Genomic DNA, 24,151 nt, shown 5'->3' on the forward strand with positions numbered 1-24,151 from the left:
TAAACTAATAGTTTTATTTTCTGTGTTTCTTTGTTCGTTCATGTGTGGTCACAGGCGCTCAATGGCTTTGTGTTGGTGGTCACTGCTGAGGGAATTGTTTTCTACTGTTCTCACACCATCCAGGATTATTTAGGATTCCACCAGGTAATTATCCTTCTCAACAGTCTCTTACATAAACACATTCGCTGCGTCCAAAATCCTGTACTGTCTGAGTAGGTAGGTACTACATTTGAATTTACTTCTCGATCGTTAAAAAAGTACGCTCTATATAGTATGAATAGGAGTATGAATGTAATTGGGACATACTACATCCGTCATGTTGTTACTGTCACGTGACCTTCCAGCGTCAGTTGCGTTGCTTCATTGCCATTCATAAATCCTCTCCCGTGGCCTCATGGCCATTGAATGCACACTTCAGAATCTCGCCGGAAGTCGCCTACTGTTTTTCGAATACTATGTATTGTGACACACTACTCTTTTTGGCGTACACTGTTTTTTGCATAATATATAGAAGGGAAGTATTTGATTTCGGACACAGCGATACTGTATTTATCATACAGTCACGGTTATAATACTAATCCAATATACAGCTGAATTAATATCACTGGAACCTGAATTTTGGGACTGGATTTGGGACTGTTTATATCTTCATGAAATACTAACTAAACATATTTAAATGAAAAATGTTTCTCCATATTATGTTCCGACACAAAATTTTAAAAAGTGATAAAAAGTAATTATTTTAGTGTGAATTGGCCTTTATTTTGAAGTAGGCTGCTTATGCAGCTAAATTATTTCCAAATCAGGCGTGATGTAACAAGTTTTGCATGGCATGTAATTTGTCTGTTCACATTGTAACTAAGGTCAGGACACAGTTTTAATCTGATTGATAAGTATCCCCTGTACGTACATATTCCCAGAATCAAAATGACGTCAGGCTCAGCTGTTGGATAATCATTCCATACTTCTCATCTCTATTCTTAGCACACACACACACACATATATACTCATCAGATCTGCCTAATACTGAATAATACTGCGGTGCCTCTCGAGGAGCAGCTTGAATGCAGTAGAAATTGAATGAGCTTAATGAAATAGGCTTTACTCTGAGATTCAGTCTGGCACGGTCTAATCCAATTCATCATAATTTACTTATGAATTATCCAACTGTGGCATCACTATACTTATTTATTTTATGTGCTTACAGTGTCCTCCTTTTGTTCTTATATATACTATGTATATATATATATATATATATATATATATATATACAGTGCTATGCATAAGTTTGGACACCCATGCTAAAGTTGACTAAAAAGAGGAATAAAAAATCATCTTTTGGAAATTGAACTTAATGCCTTAATTAAAAAAAATTAGGAAAAATCCAACCTTTAAGGACACCAATTTTCTTTGTGAACGAATAATGTATCGTAAATAAATAAATGTTCTTCCTTAAAATACAGGGTGCATAAGTCTGGACACCCCTATGTTAAATTCCCATAGAGGCAGGCAGATTTTTTTTTTAAAAGGCCAGTTACTTCATGGATCCAGGATACTATGCATCCTGATAAAGTTCCCTTGGCCTTTGGAATTAAAATAGCCCCACATCATCACATAGCCTTCACCATACCTAGAGATTGGCATGGTTTTATTTCAGTTAGCCTAATAGCTGGTTTGATTTGCATTGAGAGATGATCTTATGGAAAGTATTCCATGCCAATCTCTAGGGTTTTTTTATTGAAAAATGATTTTTTATTCCTCTTTTTAGTCAACTTTAGCATGGGTGTCTAAACTTATGCATAGCACTATATATATATAGTAGTGCTGTCAAATCATTTAATCGCGTAAATATATAATATGTGTGTGTATAAATACATATATACTGTATATATACATATACACTCATATATATATATATATATATATATACAGTGAGGAAAATAAGTATTTGAACACCCTGCTATTTTTCAAGTTCTCCCACTTGGAAATCATGGAGGGGTCTGAAATTGTCATCGTAGGTGCATGTCCACTGTGAGAGACATAATCTAAAAAAAAAAAAATCCAGAAATCACAATATATGATTTTTTAACTATTTATTTGTATGATACAGCTGCAAATAAGTATTTGAACACATGTCTATCAGCTAGAATTCTGACCCTCAAAGACCTGTTAGTCTGCCTTTAAAATGTCCACCTCCACTCCATTTATTATCCTAAATTAGATGCACCTGTTTGAGGTCGTTAGCTGCATAAAGATACCTGTCCACCCCATACAATCAGTAAGAATCCAACTACTAACATGGCCAAGACCAAAGAGCTGTCCAAAGACACTAGAGACAAAATTGTACACCTCCACAAGGCTGGAAAGGGCTACGGGGAAATTGCCAAGCAGCTTGGTGAAAAAAGGTCCACTGTTGGAGAAATCATTCGAAAATGGAAGAAGCTAAACATGACTGTCAATCTCCCTCGGACTGGGGCTCCATGCAAGATCTCACCTCGTGGGGTCTCAATGATCCTAAGAAAGGTGAGAAATCAGCCCAGAACTACATGGGAGGAGCTGGTCAATGACCTGAAAAGAGCTGGGACCACCGTTTCCAAGGTTACTGTTGGTAATACACTAAGACGTCATGGTTTGAAATCATGCATGGCACGGAAGGTTCCCCTGCTTAAACCAGCACATGTCAAGGCCCGTCTTAAGTTTGCCAATGACCATTTGGATGATCCAGAGGAGTCATGAGAGAAAGTCATGTGGTCAGATGAGACCAAAATAGAACTTTTTGGTCATAATTCCACTAAACGTGTTTGGAGGAAGAAGAATGATGAGTACCATCCCAAGAACACCATCCCTACTGTGAAGCATGGGGGTGGTAGCATCATGCTTTGGGGGTGTTTTTCTGCACATGGGACAGGGCGACTGCACTGTATTAAGGAGAGGATGACCGGGGCCATGTATTGCGAGATTTTGGGGAACAACCTCCTTCCCTCAGTTAGAGCATTGAAGATGGGTCGAGGCTGGGTCTTCCAACATGACAATGACCCGAAGCACACAGCCAGGATAACCAAGGAGTGGCTCTGTAAGAAGCATATCAAGGTTCTGGCGTGGTCTAGCCAGTCTCCAGACCTAAACCCAATAGAGAATCTTTGGAGGGAGCTCAAACTCCGTGTTTCTCAGCGACAGCCCAGAAACCTGACTGATCTAGAGAAGATCTGTGTGGAGGAGTGGGCCAAAATCCCTCCTGCAGTGTGTGCAAACCTGGTGAAAAACTACAGGAAACGTTTGACCTCTGTAATTGCAAACAAAGGCTACTGTACCAAATATTAACATTGATTTTCTCAGGTGTTCAAATACTTATTTGCAGCTGTATCATACAAATAAATAGTTAAAAAATCATAAATTGTGATTTCTGGATTTTTTTTTTTAGATTATGTCTCTCACAGTGGACATGCACCTACGATGACAATTTCAGACCCCTCCATGATTTCTAAGTGGGAGAACTTGCAAAATAGCAGGGTGTTCAAATACTTATTTTCCTCACTGTATATACAGTATATCCAAATATATGCATTCTAATATGCAAATCAGCATATTAGAATGATTTCTGAAGGATCATGTGACACTGAAGACTGGTGTAATGATGTAATGAGTAATTAAGCTCTGCATCACATGAATAAATTACATTTTAAAATATATTCTAATAGAAAACAGTTATTTTATATTGTAATAATATTTCATAATAGTTTTACTGTATTTTTGATCAAAAGCACAAGACACTTCTTTCAAAAACATAAAAAAATCTTATCAATCTCAAATTTTGAATAGTAGTTGATATATTTGTAATTGGCCCTGACATTTCTAAAACCCATAAAATAATGTTGCATCCTTTTTTAACATTATTTCTCTCATACTGTCCCTCTTCATTTGTCTCTCGATCACCCAGACGGATGTGATGCATCAAAATGTGTTTGATCTTATTCATACTGAAGACCAGCAGGCCTTCAGACACAACTTGCACTGGGCTCTGAACCCGCCTCCAACCAGCAAACAGACAGAAGAATCCTCACAAGGTCAGGAAATATATCATTTTATATCATGGTAGCACTATATATTGGTTTTTATATAGTTAATTTTGCTCGAAAATGTGCTTATGTATCAAATAACCATGTGGCAGTGCCTATGTTTTGATGAACCAGTGAATTAATGTTTTATATATGACAGGGGTTTCATTTCATTCCTTTTTTTATTTGGAACTTGATGGACGAAAACCAAAAAATATGATTATTCATTACAAATTATTGATAAAAGACCCAAATAATTTAAACATATTTTCAAATGAATAAGTTTAGAGCAGCATGAGTTAGAAGAGAGTAACCGTAAATGAAAGAGAGGGTTTTTTGTTTTGTTTTAAATACGAGAGACGAGGGTGGTTTGACCTTTAGTGGAAGCTCCTGGAGTTGCAAAATAAATGTTATGTTCACTAAAACGTCCATTTTAATTAAGGATAACAGCAAACAGAAAGGATAAAAACAGAAATGGTGGTCATTGGATAATCCAATGATGGCCCCTTGTTGGAAAAATCTAGACACGCCACCAAGTCTGAAAGCGTGTCTTTCTTCTTTGTTTCTCTTAGATGGAGATCCTGCCCCAAGTATGTCTCTGGTGATGTGCAACCCTGACCAGCTGCCTCCAGAAAACTCCTCTTTCCTGGAGAGAAATTTTGTCTGTCGTTTCCGATGCCTCCTAGACAATTCCTCTGGATTCCTGGTCAGTGTCAACCAGCTAAGCTGGGCTAAAGCTTTCCTTTTGCTCCAAAAACCTAGTGAGCTGTCTACATAGGAACTGCTAATGTAATATTAGGAAATGTTCGTATGTTGGAATATACCTTGCTATTCAGAGTCTCTAAGCCCTGATGTTCCAGATTACAGAGCGAGTTAGCATCTAGGTTAGCACTTGTGTCGGATTGTAGCCAGAGATCAGAATTGTTGGAACACCTCTGTAATCCCTCTTAAAGGAGCAATAGGGTCATGGGGAAAAGGTTTTAATTTGTGCTAGAAAAAAATGAGCAAAACAACAAGAAGTACAAGAACCTGTTCAAGTTAGCCTAAATTGAAGCTAATTTGAGGAAAATCAGACTTTAGCTATAGAGTGCAAGAGTGAACACTGACTCTTTCAGCAGTCTTTATTCCGAAAATATTTTTCCCATTAATTTTCTCCAGCCAGACAGCTGTCTCTTTCTTTGCTAATCTTGGCAATGCGGTAGTAAAGATATCTGTATGCGTGCAAAACTCAGTACTGCAGGATTCTCTTGGCCTTTATTTTTCTCAGTCTCTCTCTTTTACTTTCTTTCCTCTCCACTCCATCTTTACCGAATCAATGTCCCTCAAGAATAGCATGACTACACAGTGGAAAGCTAACAGGGGTCTCCCTGTGTGCTTAGAGAAATTCATTAGCATGAGCTATAAATACAAGCAACCTCAAGCTCTTTTCCATTACGTTTATTTATTTTTTGGTCCGCTTGGTATTTTAGCATGCAACCGTTAAGTTCTCTTGGGAGGTTCACAATGAAAATGCAATTATGGCCAATTAGCTTCCACCATCAGTATTTAGTTGGCACAGCCCTAAATCGGAAAGTCGCACTGAAAGCCATGTTTTTGTTTGCGTCAAATTAAATATAGACGTCACTAATGTGACTAATGCGTGTCTCTGTATGAATACTTCATGAAGTCATTGCCAAGGGGATGTTTACACGACACCGTTTTCAACTTTTTAAGCGTTTTGGCCATTCATTTACACAACAACCATATGGTGAGGGCCTGAAAAATGCTAACTTTTGAAAACGGGTTTCAAATTACAAGTTTTTGAAAAAGATACTGTTATCGCCCACGTGTAAACTACAAAAGTGTGAATTTGTGAAAATGGTAACGTCATGCACATGCGTATTTTACATACGTATATGTGCGCAGTCTTTCTTTACAAAGTGACATTGCCAACTCCTGGCCTGGCAGCAGAATACAGCATTTTTGGTGTATCCTAGGTGTATATGACTTTCTTCTCTCAGACGAATACAATCAGAGTTATATAAAAAAAATTCTGGCTCTTCCAAGCTTTATAATGGCAGTGGATTGCAACCAAGAGATTGAAGCTTAAAAACGTGCATCCATCCATCGTAAACGAACTCCAAACAGCTCCTGTTGGTTAGTAAAGGCCTTCTGAAGCAAAACGATGAGTTTGTGTAAGAAAAATATTCATATTTAACACGTTACAAAGTAAAATTCTAGCTTCTGGCCAAACGGCCATATACAGTCTACTTGCCCCTAATGCGCAACTTACGGAATTTATGACGTCAGAAGTAGCGTAGTGCGTCATGGCCTAACGTAAATATCAGCCGTATATCGCATAAGTTGTGCTTTACACTTAAGTGGAATCCGTATGTTTGTTTGGCCGGAAGCTAGTTATTTTACTTCATAAAGTTTTAAATATTAATATGTTTCTTACACAAACTCATCGTTTTGCTTCAGAAGGCCTTTATTGACCCCCTGGAGCCGTTTGGAGTTCGTTTATGACGGATGGATGCACGTTTTTGAGCTTCAATCTGTTGGTTGTAATCCACTGCCATTATAAAACTTGGAAGAGCCAGGATATTTTTTAATATAACTCCGATTGTATTCGTCTGAAAGAAAAAAGCAATATACACCTAGGATGGCTTGAGGGTGAGTAAATCATGAGCTAATTTCCATTTGAAAGTGAACTACTCCTTTAAAGGAATAGCTCACCCAGAAATGGAATGACATGAAAAATAGGTTGTCAAGAGTGCCTTCCAGCCATGAAATGTGTAGTGTTTTTTTTTTGTGTGTGCATATTTATAGGTGACACTAAATAAATCACAGATGACATACATAAAATACTCACTCATGGATGTCATAATCTCCGCCAATCAGAACAAAAGGTGTAAGGTTTAGTAACCAGTCACAAAAAATGAAAACATTCAGATATGACACATTCTAGACAGGTTGTACAGCCTTTATTGATAGATGACCTAGCTTGAACTCTATTGCCACATTGAGTCAGAGACAAATTGTGTGGTTTACCAAGGGCATGCCAACAAAATCATTAACTCCAGCTGTGTATGTACATATTCATTACATGTGCATTCATGCAAATGCAATACAACATGATTTTTTTGTTTGTTCTGCATGGCATATTGTTGTTATTCTTTTTATTGTACTTGCCATGTATTTTAAATATTTTTAATTAGATGTTGTGAAGTTTACATTTTAGAAGTTTAAATACATCCTCTTTGAATATCAAATTCCACTTTGATATTTTTCACGTTATGCCATTTTGTATAGTAGATATTTCAAGGTTTGTTTTCATTTATGCCCCTTTAAGGCCCTGAATCTTCTAGGGCGTCTGAAATTCCTGCATGGACAGAACAGACAATTGGATGACGGAGGCCAAATGCCACCCCAGCTCGCCCTGTTTGCCATAGCAACGCCCCTACAGCCTCCTTCCATAATGGAGATCCGAACCAAGAACATGATTTTTAGAACCAAACACAAGTTGGACTTCACACCAATGGCCTGTGATGCTAAGTAATGCTGAACAATTCTTTAAATATATACATATATATAAAATAACATGCACTGTGTAAAAGTGTTTTTATCCTAGTTATATGGTATCTTCGTAATACAATAATAAATGGTACAGAAATCACTGATTTTGGTTCTGCCTGTGTTTTAGGGGTAAAATCGTTCTTGGCTACACAGAGGCAGAGTTGCGAGTTCGAGGTTCAGGGTATCAGTTCATCCATGCAGCCGATATGCTCTACTGCGCCGAGAACCACGTCAGGAGTAAGATATTCCGATTTCTTCAGATTTGTCATCTTGGAGTTTTATTGTTCAATTCAGAAAGAAAGTTCAATTTAACCTTCAAGTTCAATAAACCAATAATGTGATTGAATGAATACCATTAAGATTCAGAAACAGCTATGTTGAACTGTCTTTCTGCTGATGCATGCTGACATTGTTGCCAAAGGCTTGGTGTCTAAAATAAACTATAGTGACACTAAAAGACATTAACCCTGTTTGCTTAGACAAATACTTGAACAAGTGACAGTCCCCTCATTCAGTGTGGTTCACAGGAGGCGATTGATAATGTCAATTTTATGGGCAAGATGTGTGTGGATTTGGTGAATCCTGATTTTTCTGTGCTGGTTTACCGCAAGAGTGGAGGAAAAAAGAGACAAATAGACAGAGCAAGAGAAAGGAAGAAGAATGTTTTCCCATAATCCAATATATTATGAAGGAGATTGGATAAGTCATTAAGAGCAGAGAGACATGTGAACTAGAGCCCTAAATCCAGTATTGAATATGGAACCAACAGTCTATACCAGAAAAAGATCTGGTCTATACATTTCAACTGTGTTTACAAACTGTTGCATTGTCCTTTGCAGTGATCAAGACTGGAGAAAGTGGCCTGACTGTGTTTAGACTGCTTACAAAGGACAACCGTTGGAAATGGGTACAAGCTAACGCTAGACTTGTCTACAAAAATGGCAAGCCTGACTACATCATTGCCACCCAGAGGCCGCTTGTGTAAGTAAAAGGCTCATATCCATTTATACTTCTATGTTAACAGTATACAAAATAGTTCATTAGCATGCTAGTGTTCACCTTTGAACTGTTAAATAGCATGGCAAATTAGCAAGAGTTTGATGAAAGTACTTTTTACATGTCCACCGACAAAGTTCTTTTATTCATTTATTCAGAGAAGAAGAGGGCGGAGAGCATTTGAGGAAGCGATCTATGCATCCTTTCACCTTTGCTACTGGAGAAGCTATGCTGTACCAAATCAGCTACCCCATGCCAGGCTTCCCCGACACCCTTCAGGGCAAAGGCAAGAACAACAAAACCAAAAAGACCAAGGTGGACAAAAGCTCAAAGGATGATGTGGACCCAAGTTCTCTGCTGGGAGCCATGATGAGACAGGACGAGTCTGTTTATGTTTGCCAGCCTGCTATGGAGCCTAGAATGTCATTCCACAGTAGCCTCTTCAATGAGCGAGGAGAGACTAGCACTTTGTCTTCTTCTGAGAATGAAATTTGGAATCCGGTGCAGAATGGTGTAACTGCAGTCTCCAAACAGGAGCCATCAAGTTTTGACCCACTACTGGCAACATTAGATTCCCTGTCCCTGGAAACTGAGGAGAGCTGCTCTAACAGTGAGCTATTCAGTGCCCTGGAAAATCTTGGACTCAACGCAGAGGACCTGGAGTTGCTGCTTCTGGATGAGAGGATGATCCAAGTAGAGATGGAACCGGATTACATACCATCTCTGAATGATCTTCTCACCAACAATGAAATCCTCTCCTACATCCACGACTCACTGGAGAACCGGATAGAGGACTCGACAGATGCTCAAATCCCTGCCACAGCATTAGATTCTGTTGAACCCCCTAAGCCAGGTTCTGCTTCCGAGTCAGCTCCTCAAGTTACTTCCTCACTACTTGCTCCTCACGTCCCTTTCTGGCCTCAGAAACAGATAGCACCCATAATTCATCTCTCACAGCGTATGCAGCAACATCTCAATGGCCAGTCGGTTTGCGACAAAACCGAGAGTTGGATCCAGGCGCCAATTCCTCAGGTGTCAACAACAGACTCAGAGACTACTACTTTTAACCAGCATGATACATTGTTGGTGAACTCGTTACCAGTTGAACACAATGGTCACTGGGTCTCTGAACACACACAAGCCAACTTGAACTCTCAACTTGGTGACAAGATAACTAGTAAAGCACAGCCACAGCAATGGCAGCACAGCCAGTTGCTTGTCCCATTCCAGTGTAAACATAAAACAGTTGAAGATAGTGACACACCTCTGAATGGGGTCTACAATGATCCCCAGTGGCATGGATACAACTTCACAGACCAATTGGTCACAAATGGACCTTGTTTTCCCAATGGCCAAAATGCACACACACAGACATTGGGTACCCATGTTGACTGCAATATGACTGACAATTCAGGGGTGGATTTTACAATGAACAGCAGTTCAGCTGTGGATGCAGGGCAGTTTCAGGCAGCCATGGCCTGGTCTTCGTCCTATCAACAGGGTTATCAGAAACAGCAGCAGCAGCCAAAGTTCGCACCCAATTATTACGCCTCCTATACCAAACAGAACTCCTCTCTGGAGCATATACTGGGATTAGCCACACCTTCAAACCTTCCCTCATTGACAGATTACGGCTCTGAACTGACCCATGACACCACCCACAGTAAGGTAAGATTTAAAGAAGGATATAGTTGCACAGTGCGATTTAACCAAGACGGACAAGCGGATCAGCATCGCTATTAAACTTTTACAGGTCAATCCTTATCCTTAACTACAACCCTAAGTACACCCTCAATTCCTGATTTCAGATGGTTAATGAATGGTTGATACAAATTTTGTTCCAAGACCAAGATAAGGGAAACCTTAGATAAGGTATTGCAGTAGCTCTAACCCTAATTAAACACACTTAACCAGCTAATCAAGGTCTTCCGGGTCACTAGAAACTTCCATCCAGGTGTGTTGGAACTGAGCACTGCAGGGAGGATGCCCTAATAGGAGGAGGATTGGACACCCCTTTGGTATTAACATGGGTAACACACTAGAAATTGTGTCAATTTGTCTTTAACATTTCATATAATGGTAAGGTTCCTTCTGACCACCCTTTACAATATTTCATTTTACATTGTATGTGATGTTGAGACAACTTGGATTGTCTAGGATAGTAGTTTAAAGATATTCTGGGGTCTAAACCCTGACATGGCCCATTCCACCCCCTCCATATTTCTATCTCTTTATTTCCATTGGCCTAAATGCTCACTCTGACCTAATTGTGCTCTGTATAAGAGACCAAGATCTGATGGGTCAAAGCTAATGTGCTGAGATTGCATAATGCACAGTGACAGACCTACAAAGTCTTGTCAGTCTCTGGAGAGTCGCTATGGGGCCCCACACAGGTGGATGTTTGCTTTGCCTGCTGTGTTGCTTTATCATGGTGACTGTGGTTAAGATTGTAATCTTCAGCTTAAGAGTGTAAGCTTCCAGGTCAACCCACCAGCATTTTCCGCTGTACTGATGGCAGCCAACTGTAGCATCTAGTCTATTATAAATGGGGAGCCCAAGGCCATAAAGGAGAGATAGAGGAAGAGAAGCCTCCACAAAAGGACCGCTCATGCAGCAGGCAATATTCTGAGACCATGGGCCCCTGTCTGCACTCATTTATCCAGACAGTCTTGCCTTTCCACATGTAGGGCACCATGCTGTTGTTCCACATATAGGGATTGTGTTTTCGGTAGATTTTAAGCAGTGCTTGCTAAGGAGACTTTGGTGCATAACACATCTGTTGTTGTTTGTGCTACGGACATAAATTATATCTAAAATCATGTGGCTTGTTGAGGAAGAGGGGTGCTATTACTTTTATAAGCATTTAGACTTGTACTTCACCCAGCTGATAACCAAAACATATGAAAAAAATCAAACAGACTGAAGGAGGAACCAGAGTCATATCTAGACCTCAAAGACTCTTATAGAGACTTGGGGTGGGCTGTTTTGACTTGGGCCTGTGAGTAACAAACTAGCAACATGCTCATGCAGAACACCTTATCAGTTGCACTGCAACGCCCTGACATTGTGGTGGTGACTTTTGCACTGTTTATTGGCTAGTTTTTAAAGATGCATGTTATGATATAAGAAAAGAAAATGTGAGCAACTTTTGCAGACAAAAAAGAGGGATATGGATAGAAATAATATGGAAATGAGGATGTTAAACAGAGAAGTGAATCATCAATGAAAGGGCAAGGCAAGACAGAAAGGGAGACAAATCAGTCTATGTCCAGCACTAAATTCTGGGCTTTGGGTATGTGTCTGTATTCAGGGTCATTGCTCTCAGCTGAAAGGATAATAGAGCTTAAATGCCCAGTCAGGCATGAGCAGCTATGACCTACAATCCGGCATCAACATTACCTCATGCATACTAACACTGCACTTTCAAATACTAGCTATTGGAGCTTTGATTTTGCCAGGGATTTACTTCATCTGCACACCATTCCTACATCATCCCAAAAATGAAAGAATGAATGATGAGTTGTTAAATTTCTTGAAAGCAATTTTCTATTATTCTTGTAATTTCATGTAGTCAGTATCCAGTCTTGTCTGTCCGGTGTTAATCCATGTTAAAACTCTGAGCAGAATTATTAGTTTATGAATGCATTTCAAAGTCTATCTTTAAGATATGCTTTGGTTTGCATGTTGAATGCAGTTATTTTTGATGAGTTAGCTTCTAAAAACAGCAATTAGATTGTGTTTCTGTATGTGATCCTGTTGAATGTGTAACGGTACGTAGGCTAGTAATAGCTGTGTAAACCTCACTCCCCTGGCCTCAAGAAGCGCGTTAGCGACTGATGCTAGTGGCTGCAGTCTGTAGTGTCCTTGTTAGCACACCCAATTCCCACACCGGAGACCCCGGTTTGAATCCCGCTTGGAGTGGGCCAAGTAGGACCGGTTACAAATGCATCTTTTGAAGACCTTAAATGACCTCACGAAATACAACATCTGTTGTCCAGCTGCCGTTAACCTGCTTTAAAGGGACACTTTACCTCTGGAAAGATGAATGTGTATTTAAAATAGGTCATTTATGTAAAAGAAATGTGAAATTATTTTTGAATTTGGAGCTTTCTAGACTAAGAAAAGCCAGAAAATGTATTTTTGGCTTATGTGGATGAAAGACAACAACTCCCAGAATGCACTTGCTTCGCTGCCCTAGGATGCCACTCCCAAGCCACGCCTACCGGTAAGAGAGGGCAGTTGACAACAACAAAGCTAAGCTATTAGCGAGTCTCCGTGATGGTGGCGGTAATGCACCATAATGCTGGTTGCCACCCGCCATTAAACGTAACAAAGAAGAAGTCTCCGTGATGAGTTTGCCCTGGATTTCGAGATCGCCCAAAATGTCCGGGATTCGGCTTTTGCGTTCTACAGTCGCCATTCATTATGTTTACTGTGGCGAGCAGGACGAGGCTGACGGCCGCGGGAGAACGGCGCGAGGCCGGTGGCGTCATTACTGAGACGCACCGGTCTCGCATCTCTCACGGAGGAGCGGGAATTTTCTTAGCAATGTTAAAACGCACATCAACCGATCACTTGTTTAGCGTTCATGTAAACACTACATTCAGATTCACCAATCGGAATGAATTCAGCTAGATTGAAACAAAAGGTGTGCATGTAAACAATGAATGGCGACCGCAGAAAGCAAAAGCCGAATCGACGATTTTTGTGTCATTGTGGGAGGAAGTGTTAAGAGGTAAATACGGATTTCTCCTGTCTCGGGAAAATGAGAGAGTGTTGCACGACCATTCAATAGTATGACTGGGTTTCTAACAATGCAAAGCTTAATGCAAATGGGTGGAGTGTTCCTTTAAATAAGCAACCGCTGTCCTAGTGGCATAAGTGAGCTCTGTAATTTAGGTCAAAAGTAGAGAAGTCACTAATGAGTAATGAGTTGTCGTGGTTGCTTGCTGTGGATTTTTTGTTCTGTATTAACACTATGGGCTCTATCTTGCACCCAGCGCAACTGACTTTGTACACCAACCCATGTATCATTCCTATTTTGCACCCGACGCACAGCAGACATTTCCCTCGACAGACGCACGTCGGTAAATTAGGGAATGAACTTGCGCTCCCGGGGGCGGTTCAGCGAAAAGAGAAGGCGTTGTTCCGGCGCAAACGTTCCCTGGTGTTATTTTGCAGTTTCAGAAAACAATTCCGCCACAGACCAGGAAAAACCTAGTGGCGCGTTATTCAGATACTATTTTAAGGGTGCATGCTTGGCCATAATGTAGCGTGTGCACAACGTGCATACACTTTGCTTCTCTCATCTACACAGACGCAGCAGTTGCCATTTTTGCAAACCATATATAATTACAAGGAAAAATATTCCACACGAGGGAAATCATTGTGGTGTCCATGAAAATGTGAAAAAATAGGCATAAATCTAGTTTACACATTTACCCAAATTATTATACGCCTGTTTAACCGAAGCTTATTTGGGTGGGTTTCTCCCATCCCCAATGTCACTTCTCTGTCTTTTACGGGCCTGACAGGAACGTCTGTCTCCTCGGCTGTGAACCGCTCCTGGCGTGCGCCTGGCAAATCCGCCATTATAATAGCAATCCGCCATGGAACAAGCACGTCTGCTCTTAAAGGGAATGTGAGATGATGCTCTGATTGGTTTATTTTACGTTACGCCCAAACCACACCTATGAGTAATGTAGCTACTTCAGACCAACCCATTTTAGATTTGCGTCGGGCGCAAGAGTCATTTATCCCGCCGGTATAATAGCAACAGTGCCCGAGATCCACCCACAAAGTTACTTGCGTTTCGTGTTTGATACTTGCGTTTCAGATCGTTAAAATAGGGCCCTATATGACTCTTAAAAGCTATGTTTAGCTAACCTAACAGAAGCCATGTGGTGCATTTTAGATTCAGATTTTGGACATTTTGAAGGACAATATTCATTTGTGAGATTCACTCAAACCTTTTGAACTAGATACATGTCGTAAATACGAGATGACAATACGTGATCTTCTGGCAAATCCATGGCAAAATAAATCTTCAGCAGTCAGGTGGTACAGCGGTCATGTGGTACAAATCGGAGCTCTCAGAAAATTCAGAGTTTACTAGTTGTAATTACGTGTTCCACACGAAAATAACTGCTTTTTACAAGTCGGAATCTCATAATTACGACATGGCGAGAATGCACCTTTTCACTTTTAGCTAGCTTTTCAGCGAAATACTTCTAACATTTGTTTTTGTTTGTTTGTTTTCAGATGGAGACAGGCTTTATACTCAACTCCACTAGTGTGGCCTACTCAGGAAGTTGTTTGGTTCCCAACGGCAATGCAGTGGCCACACCCGGCAACAGTCCCCACCCCCTTCCTGAGCCCCTCCTACCTCCCCCAGACCCTCAGACCACTGGTGTATACCTCTGAACACACTTAATAAAGATCCGTCCGTAGAGATGCCATCAATCACGGGAAGACTGTCAAACAAAACATTTAAAAAAAGACTTGATTTGCTTACCAACTTGAATTACATTAATTTAAATTCAAATGAGCCAGATTGACCTCTGGAATATCGAATACTCCACCTAACATAATGTGATAGTATTCTCATTGATATTATGTCCAATTTTTTTTTGGGGGGGGGGGGGGGGGGGGATTATTTCTCTAAGTGTCATTATTTACTGCTGCTTTGTGAGATGTAGGGAAATTTTCCCGTTGGCAATGCAGTTGATCACAATTTGAAATAATCCGTCTGTAACAGGTGCGTGTTTGAACATATGTACGTGTGAGTGTGTTGACGCCAATCGCCAATCATTGGGCTTCATTCATTGAACACGAGCTGCACAAATTTGCAAAATCATGCTTGCGTGACTGTAAATCACGTCGAGAGTATATACAACGTATAGCTCTTGCAAAACTGATTGTCCTGAATCGCAGTAAATGACTTTGATGTTTATACGAACAGAAGATTGGGATGCATATTATTTATGGGAAAAAGCAAGGGTGTAACCGATTGTTTAACGGGAAAAAAATATGTGAGATGTCAATAATAAAGCAGTTAGCGGTACGAAAAAGAGTGAGACTCCTCTGTAGATGTCACATGTAGATCTGAACCCTTCTCACTGTTACATTTTGTGAGATTAGATTATGGAAAGATGATTCTAGATCAACTTTACAAATCAACTTACCTTTTAGATTCAGGTGTTCATGTGTATAGTGATTCCAGAACCAACCCAGTCTCGCGACGAAGGCGTAATAATTTGAATTAGAATCGGGCAAAGTCATAACATTTTAACATAACATTAATGTTAACATTGACTTTAAATTGTTTTAATTGGTTGATTTATCTCAATTGGAATTTTGTACAAGCCAACTTGTAATATATTACAAACTTGTTTTGATTTGTCTCAATTGTAGAGAAAATCGTACATCACTTTGTATTTTTTAACATGGTTTACTAATACAAATTATTATGCTTTTGTCATTAGACTATGTTGTTCGTAACTTATCAATAATGCATTTTAAAAACCAGTTCAAGAGCAGGGTATTTGTCTATGAAAAGAGATTCTGGAAGCTTACATTGTTGAATGTGTTGAGTACAGTATATTGTAACGCAGTTAAAAAAAGAAAAAGAATATGGTGCTGCAAGGTGTTTAATGAATAAAATTGTTAATTGTTATAGTATTATGAAGTCACTGAGAAAATGAACCTCCAGGCCAGCCTCTTTGGTTTTACGTTTCTTTTTAAAATACATATATATATGCTGTATTTACAGACATTTCTTATAAGATTTACCACTGGCTCATCTGTGGATTCAAATTTCTTTAACACGTATATGAGAAAACAATATGACAATCATTTACAAAAATGTTTAAAAGAGTACAGGTTTGTAAATAGTCAAAAAACGCATTTCATATTGTTGTAAGCACTATTTTAAAGAGCACTGCAACCTAACCAGGTTTTACTTTTTCTCCGGCACAAGATGTAGGCTTCTAGAGAGATGTTTTTTGAAGTAAATATTGTATAATTTTTTCAGGTAATGTGTTCTGTTTGTATATTTTAAGAAGAAGTTTTACACTTTAAATAAAAAGAACGTGGTGCCATACTGGTAAATTTTACTTTCCAGAATTTAAATGTTTTAATATTTGTTTAGAAATTATGTCATCCATGTCAATGATTTGCCATGTTTTTTTTTTCCATGTTTGATTTTTTTTTTAAATCACGTTTGGATTTATTTTAATATTCTAACACACTGAAAGTAGGCGAGACGATAGGTACAAATGCAGTTCTGTCTTTTTGTCATTTGACTGCTTGTTGAAATGTACAATTTGGTCCTTTAATTAAAGAATTTGTGCAATCACAACAGGTCTCACGGTAATTTCTTCTAAATCTTGTCATTTGAAAAATGTTCTTGGTTTAAAATGTTGCATATATTACGTATTTAACAAATGTTCTCTTCCTATGATCCCAATTTGTATTTATTTTTCTACTGAAACAGAGGAGTTATACCTAGATGAAGTTACAGCATCTACCAGCACAAACTAACGTTTCCTGTTACAACAGGAAGTTGGGGCGGGACATATTGATGGGTGTGTCCTACACACGAACACAGTGTCAACCACGAGTCACCGTGAAATCAGAATCAACAATTCTTATTGTTTATGGAATATTGCAGCATTTATTATAATTTATCTGCACACATCATAATATTTGTTAAATTCATGAACTTCTAACTTACTAATCAAAATACCTTCAACGCTCCCATGCAGCAACATCTCTTCTCTGATGACGTGTTTACTGGTGGGAGAGCAACCTGTCACTCACATGAGATCAACCAATAGCAAACCACAATGATCCAATGAATTCCCACTGGACAAAATCAAGTCCCGCCCTACATTTTTTCTTGTTTGATAAGCATTTCACTCGGATATACGTCACAATAGGGAAGAAAAGACTATCGCAACTTCCGTTTCATGACGACTTTAAAGTATTGGAGTGTTAACTTAGCAACATGAGCGACGATAGTGAAGATCGAGAGAGGAACAGGCCTGGAGTTATGTTGTGTTTTGTTTTATTATATGTGACAGCAGTCGTCCATGAGGGGCTGCTGTCTTTACTTTCGTTTTGTTGTTTAAAGTCTTTGAATGTTCGCCAGTTCCCGCCTCCTTCCCACAACGTCTAACTTTGCTACACTTGGCTTGGTGTAAATGCGGCCGTCTCACAAGAATGTGCCTCACCGGTTTTCAAACATGGCCTCTCAGCGCTTTTATCCTCAAGTCTGTATTGACCGTGCTACGGACAGAACGAAATGGCTCCTTTTCACACCTAGCATGGTGTGAAGAAAGAGGTTGGCTGAAAGCAAACAAACATGTAGGGGTGGGCCAGATCGCCACAGGAGACTAAACAAACTCCCACCTGAAGAAGTCCGCAAGTGCCTCAGGAAGCGGTTGGGAGTCGAGGTAAAACAGATTATTCACCAAGAAAACAAAATTTCAGTCAGTTTCTCGCACTGCTCAATGCTAAAATCTACCTAGAAAACTGTAGCAAGCGCAGAGAAAATATAGGCCTAGTTTATATTTTTGTTGTCATGTGGAGTGCAGCTTCTAAATAATACAAATATCTCTCTCTGTATCAGTGTGTGATTTATGTACACTTGTGACATGATCAGTTGCTCGAGAGGAATGATAACACTCCTCCGTCTCTATTTAGCCTTAGCAACAGAAGCACAGACAAAACAGAGATGTAGAGAGAGGGGAACAGAGATCCCTGGAGATGGAGCCAGACAGGGAAAGAAAGATTGGAATGGGAAGAGGAAGTGTCCCGGGGCTAGAGAGGAAGGGAAACAAGAGTTGGAAACGTGTAAAGAAACGTGAAAGGAAGTGTTTAGAATTACGATAATACATTGAAATAATATGGTAACCTATATTATTTACAGTTTGCAATGTCAAGTAGCAATGACAATGACATTCATGGCCTCGCCCGTTTTTACATTAAAATTAAGGTGGATAGGCCTAGTCAGGGTATGTGTTATTAATTTAATAGAATTAAAAGAACAATTCTTCAACATAAATATAAAACTTATTTCAAGTCAATGAATAAAAAAGTGTGGTCAGTTAAACTGTAGGCTACAATTGGAGATTAGGCCTGATTGGCTAACTAGCTAGCTAGCTTCCTTCTAAGGCAGCAGTAAGTGGAGGTGAACCTTATCTGACTGATTTGGAAGCGCACTGCAGACTTGACTCACAATTGATCCTGTAGTTTGGTGTTAGCATGCGGCTAAGCTAACAACACAGAAACTCTGGGTTTCACAGACAGTGCTTAAAGTCTAGTCCCAGACTAAAATGCATGTTTGAGCTGTTTTAACTGAAAGCAACTTGCACTGATAAATGTCACTGCCATTATTTTGTCGATGCACACCAGTAATGTTTTTTTCTTTCTAAGGCACGTTTATAAGAGCTACTAAAATGTTATTTAAATAAGGCTTAATCTAACCAAACCAGCCTCAAAGTTTAGCATACATACGTATTGGGTACCTCTTTTTAAGAAGGGGGACCGGAGGGTGTGTTCCAACTACAGGGGGATCACACTTCTCAGCCTCCCTGGGAAAGTCTATGCCAGGGTACTGGAGAGGAGAATCCGGCCGATAGTAGAACCTCGGATTCAGGAGGAACAGTGTGGTTTTCGTCCAGGCCGTGGAACACTGGACCAGCTCTATACCCTCTACAGGGTGCTGGAGGGTTCATGGGAGTTTGCCCAACCAGTCCACATGTGCTTTGTGGATTTGGAGAAGGCATTCGACTGTGTCCCTCGCGGCGGCCTGTGGAGGGTGCTCCGGGAGTATGGGGTCCGGGGCCCTTTGCTAAGGGCTATCCGGTCCCTGTACGACCAAAGCAGGAGCTTGGTTCGTATTGCCAGCAGTAAGTCAGACTTGTTCCCGGTGCATGTTGGACTCCGGCAGGGCTGCCCTTTGTCGCCGGTTCTGTTCATGATTTTTATGGACAGAATTTCTAGGCGCAGCCAGGGGCCGGAGGGTGTCAGGTTTGGTGACAACACGATTTCGTCTCTGCTCTTTGCGGATGATGTTGTCGTGTTGGCCTCATCAAGCCAGGACCTTCAGCATGCACTGGGACGGTTTGCAGCCGAGTGTGAAGCGGCTGGGATGAGAATCAGCACCTCCAAATCCGAGGCCATGGTCCTCAGTCGGAAAAGGGTGGCTTGCCCACTTCAGGTTGGTGGAGAGTTCCTGCCTCAAGTGGAGGAGTTTAAGTATCTTGGGGTTTTGTTCACGAGTGAGGGAAGGATGGAACGGGAGATTGACAGACGGATCGGTGCAGCTTCTGCAGTAATGCGGTTTGATGTACCGGTCTGTCGTGGTGAAGAAAGAGCTGAGCCGCAAGGCGAAGCTCTCGATTTACCGGTCAATCTACGTTCCTACTCTCACCTATGGTCATGAGCTTTGGGTCATGACCGAAAGGACAAGATCCCGGATACAGGCGGCCGAAATGAGCTTTCTCCGCAGGGTGGCTAGGCGATCCCTTAGAAATAGGGTGAGAAGCTCGGTCACTCGGGAGGAGCTCAGAGTAGAGCCGCTGCTCCTCCACATCGAGAGGGGTCAGCTGAGGTGGCTCGGGCATCTGTTCCAGATGCCTCCTGGGAAGGTGTTCCGGGCGCGTCCCACTGGGAGGAGACCCCGGGGAAGACCTAGGACACGCTGGAGAGACTATGTCTCCCGGCTGGCCTGGGAACGCCTCGGTGTCCCCCCAGAAGAGCTGGAGGAAGTGTCTAGGGAGAGGGAAGTCTGGGGATCTCTGCTTAGACTGCTGCCCCCGCGACCCGGCCCTGGATAAGCGGAAGAAGATGGATGGATGGATGGACGTATTGGGTAGTTAATTTTAATTTGACTGATCTCTTTTTTCTGTCTATGTGGTTGAAAGCATATGAGTGTCATCTCAAAGTGCACCAGGATCACTTTTAATATTCAGAAAGACTAGCATTCCGACCATTTAGCATTTATTAGTAATGTGCTCACTGCTTTTAATGGAAAGGTTTACCTAAAAAAAATATTTTTTTAATTTACTCACCCTTATGTTTTTTAAACCCTAGCTAATCAGATCAGCTAATGGCCATAAATGGCTATAGCTTGTAGCCATTTTAAACCAGCTACCACCTAGTCCCGCTGGATTTCAGCAGGGTTGAGAAGTTTTTAATCATTTCAAGTCAAATTACATTCAGACATTTTCCAGAAATCATTTTTTTTCCTAATAAATGTCAGACAAAAATGCCCTTGTCATAAAACATTCAACTATTGTCAGATGCTACAAATAGTTTTCAGATGCACACAGTTATGTGATTGTAAACAATGTTTGTTTTTATTGAAATGTTTTCTACTCTTAGATTTTTTTGACAGAAAAGTACCATGATATCCATGGTTTTTGGATATGGTACCATGATTATACCTTTTTTTTTTTTGGACATTATATTCATACCCAGGGTTAAGTTATACTGGCAGCTAGCAGCTAGTAAAAAGTAGTTAGCTACCAAGCTAGCTAACGCCTGCTGATGTGTAAATGAGCAGTTTCAAATCCTATTTAGTGGATTTTATTCCTGAATATTCAGTTGTGTTGTCCTTGGATTTGATTTGATAAGTTTTTTATCATGTGATATAAGCTGTAGTAATATACACAAGCAGCAACACACAGACTAAATGTGATGTCTGTTTTGAAGTTTAGGAAGCTAAAGGTTGCTAAACATTCAGTGAGGTGAATATTAGCTTGTAAATTTTTTTACTGTGGTAATACCATGGTATTCTTTGAAGTACCTAACCATGTAAAAACATTGTTTATGAATATGGCAATCATTCAATATTCTGCCATTATTGCTATCTGATTCACTGATACCATGGTATCACCACAGTATTCTTTTGTAAAGGATGTTGTCTTTCTCTCTCGCCGTCTGGCTCTGGCCCCAGACTGAGGTGTCTGCTCATGTTTGGAAGTGCGGATGAGTCGAGTCATCTCCTCTCCGGGAACCCGCGGGCTCCTGTTCACTGTCTGCTTGACTCTCACGCAAGGCTGTCTGTCACGTCCCTGCGCTACACACCCCAAAAAACAGAGAGAGAACAAAAGATTTAATTTATTGTCACCCAGCGGTTCATTTACAGCGAATGAAAGTGATGTTTCTATCAAGCCTTCGCTTTCCCAGGCCTGGCATCTCTTCACGATGTGTTAACAATGTTGCACGTCTATATAAAGTTTTGTTAGCCAATAAATGTGCACACCGCAAAGCCAGTTTCCCAGACACCGTTTAAGTTTAGTTCTGGACTAAATTGTGCTATCAACAGGGATTTTTCTTCGTTTTCACAGATAATTGAACTTCTTATTCTGAACCTAAAGTCCTAAATGGTCTCTTTTCCTCGATACATTTGCATCAACAACACTAGCACTGTGCTAGCATTAGCCATTTACAGTGCCTCAGTAACAACTCAGCACTCAGTAAAACTCATTTGAAAATGGTAGCAGTTGTTCACTTTGACTATTCAATGAGTTGCGTCTGGGTCAACTAGTTAGAGATTGGCCTTTCCCTCAGATATAAAACCGTTTTGTTGCATTGTCCTTGGTATTTTCAATGTTTTCATGGCCATTTCACTCCAAATCCCCAAGAAAGACTGTTGCTACACAAGACACTTTTTCATCCTCTCTCTTTTTCTCAACTGCCTTTAGTCTGTCAATAGTTATTAGTTCAACTACATCTCTCCGGCCTCTCTTTTCTTTCCAGCTCAATTGATTTTCAGTTTGCTGATGAAAGGGCCAGCCTGCGCTATCATAATTCAACGCAGGCCTCCGAAAGTAGGTGACTGAGCACCATTGTGTTCAATGCTTGATTCTGGCCTACCATCTTATGCACCCTTCAAATCAAGTTATTATATTACCAGTGTCATAGAAACAAAATGCACCATGACGTTATTACGGCAACAGGGAGTAAGTATTAGAGGCACATTCACAATTTTTTTGAGAATTATTAGATATTTTATTTTATCTAACATAAAATTAGCTGAGCTAAACACATAAAATCATAGCAGTTGTGATGTTTTTGGCTGGATGTAACGTAAAATTGTAATGCCATAATTCAATCTACTAAACTGATACCTCCCTTCTTTCCTTCAAAAGCCCTTTTAAACTCATTCATTCTCTGTATATTCTTCAGCTCTTGGTCTGTGATCTTTTTTTTGATCTAACTGTGTAAAGCGATCTTGAGCTTTGGAAAGGCACTATAAAATTATTTGTAGTATTAATTGAAATTTTGTGATTTTATTTTCCCCCAAAATTTTCTTGCATTACAAAAAATTACAACACAAGATAAAATGCAGGAATTAAATTGTGCAAGCATGTCTCAAATTTTAGAGTTAAAAAAAGAGCATTTAAGGCAAACCTCAAATAAAATTAATAGCAAATAAAACAGCTCATATCATATTTGTTTATATAATATTTCATATAATTCTCTGAATGTTACGCACCTTTTTATCTAAAATGTATATTCACTGGTCAGTCATACAGTGTTTTATTATTATTATTATTATTATAGCATTATAATATGTATTAATATTTATAATGAACTTTTATTTTTATATTTTCAGTTTTCATTTTAAATTTATATTGTTATGTGTCTTTTTAGTTATTTGTAATTAGCTTTATTTTTTATTTTAGTATTTATTTTTGATTTTAGTAATTCATCAATTTATTTTATTACAGTTAGTAATAATTTTCATCTTATATTTATCTAATTTATTTGATTGTTTTTCAGCTTTATTTCAACCAAAAACATTTTTAATTTTAACGTTTAGTAACCATCGCAACAGGAAGGATTTATCTACTAACAGAATGTTACTGAGCCTGACACACACACACACACACACAAGCACGCACACGACACAAGCACACATGGATTTGAGAGCATATTCGCCTGTTGCAGATCAGTGGGAGTCACCATGTTGCGCTCCACGAGTCCGACTCTGTCATCCGAGACACGGACAGAGGGAGAGATTGGATGGGGTGTTTGTGGACGAAGGAAAGTAAAAGATCAATACTGGAATCAAAGGTGTGTGAAGAGCAGAAATAGAGCGTGTGTGTAACTGTGTATGTCTCTCACACCTCCGCTAGTCCTGTTCCCATCTCGGTCTCGTTGATGGCTTGTCCAGTATCGTCCATTATGGCTTCACTCTCTCAGCAGGGGTCACAGCAGCAGGGGTTTGTGTGTGTGTGTGTGTGTGTGTGTGTGTGTGCGTGTGTGGAAGCAGGGCACAGTCTCAAGGGCGAGTCAGGACATTCTGCCCGCGAGTTACCCCTTCTTTCAGACCATACTTTTAGCAACGGATTTATGTCTACAAGAGACATATTTGACAAATTTGTATTCTATTAAAATAAATATAAAAATACAAAAGATGTCCAGTGTTCCACCACCATGTAAAAAAAAAAAGTTAATTTCGACTTTTTATATCATTATTCTGACTTTTTTTCTTGCAATTCGGACTTTTTTTTATTTTATTTTTAGAA

At 39.9% G+C, this 24,151-nt stretch overlaps 1 protein-coding gene across 1 annotated transcript in view; it reads left to right on the top strand.

Annotated features, from left to right (window-relative positions):
• Positions 1–16,965, top strand: part of ahr1b (aryl hydrocarbon receptor 1b) — a 51,082-nt gene extending 34,117 nt beyond the window's left edge. The window contains exons 4-11 of the mRNA XM_084117416.1: positions 55–144; positions 3,938–4,064; positions 4,628–4,761; positions 7,387–7,589; positions 7,738–7,847; positions 8,450–8,591; positions 8,765–10,274; positions 14,868–16,965. Of these exons, the coding sequence (XP_083973542.1) occupies positions 55–144; positions 3,938–4,064; positions 4,628–4,761; positions 7,387–7,589; positions 7,738–7,847; positions 8,450–8,591; positions 8,765–10,274; positions 14,868–15,029 (2,478 nt within the window). The 3' untranslated portion in view covers positions 15,030–16,965. The remainder of the gene's footprint in view (positions 1–54; positions 145–3,937; positions 4,065–4,627; positions 4,762–7,386; positions 7,590–7,737; positions 7,848–8,449; positions 8,592–8,764; positions 10,275–14,867) is intronic.
• Positions 16,966–24,151: the final 7,186 nt, after the last annotated feature.

Source organism: Abramis brama (assembly GCF_963993115.1).
Source record: "Abramis brama genome assembly, chromosome: 6".
NCBI classification, from domain to species: Eukaryota; Metazoa; Chordata; class Actinopteri; order Cypriniformes; family Leuciscidae; genus Abramis; species Abramis brama.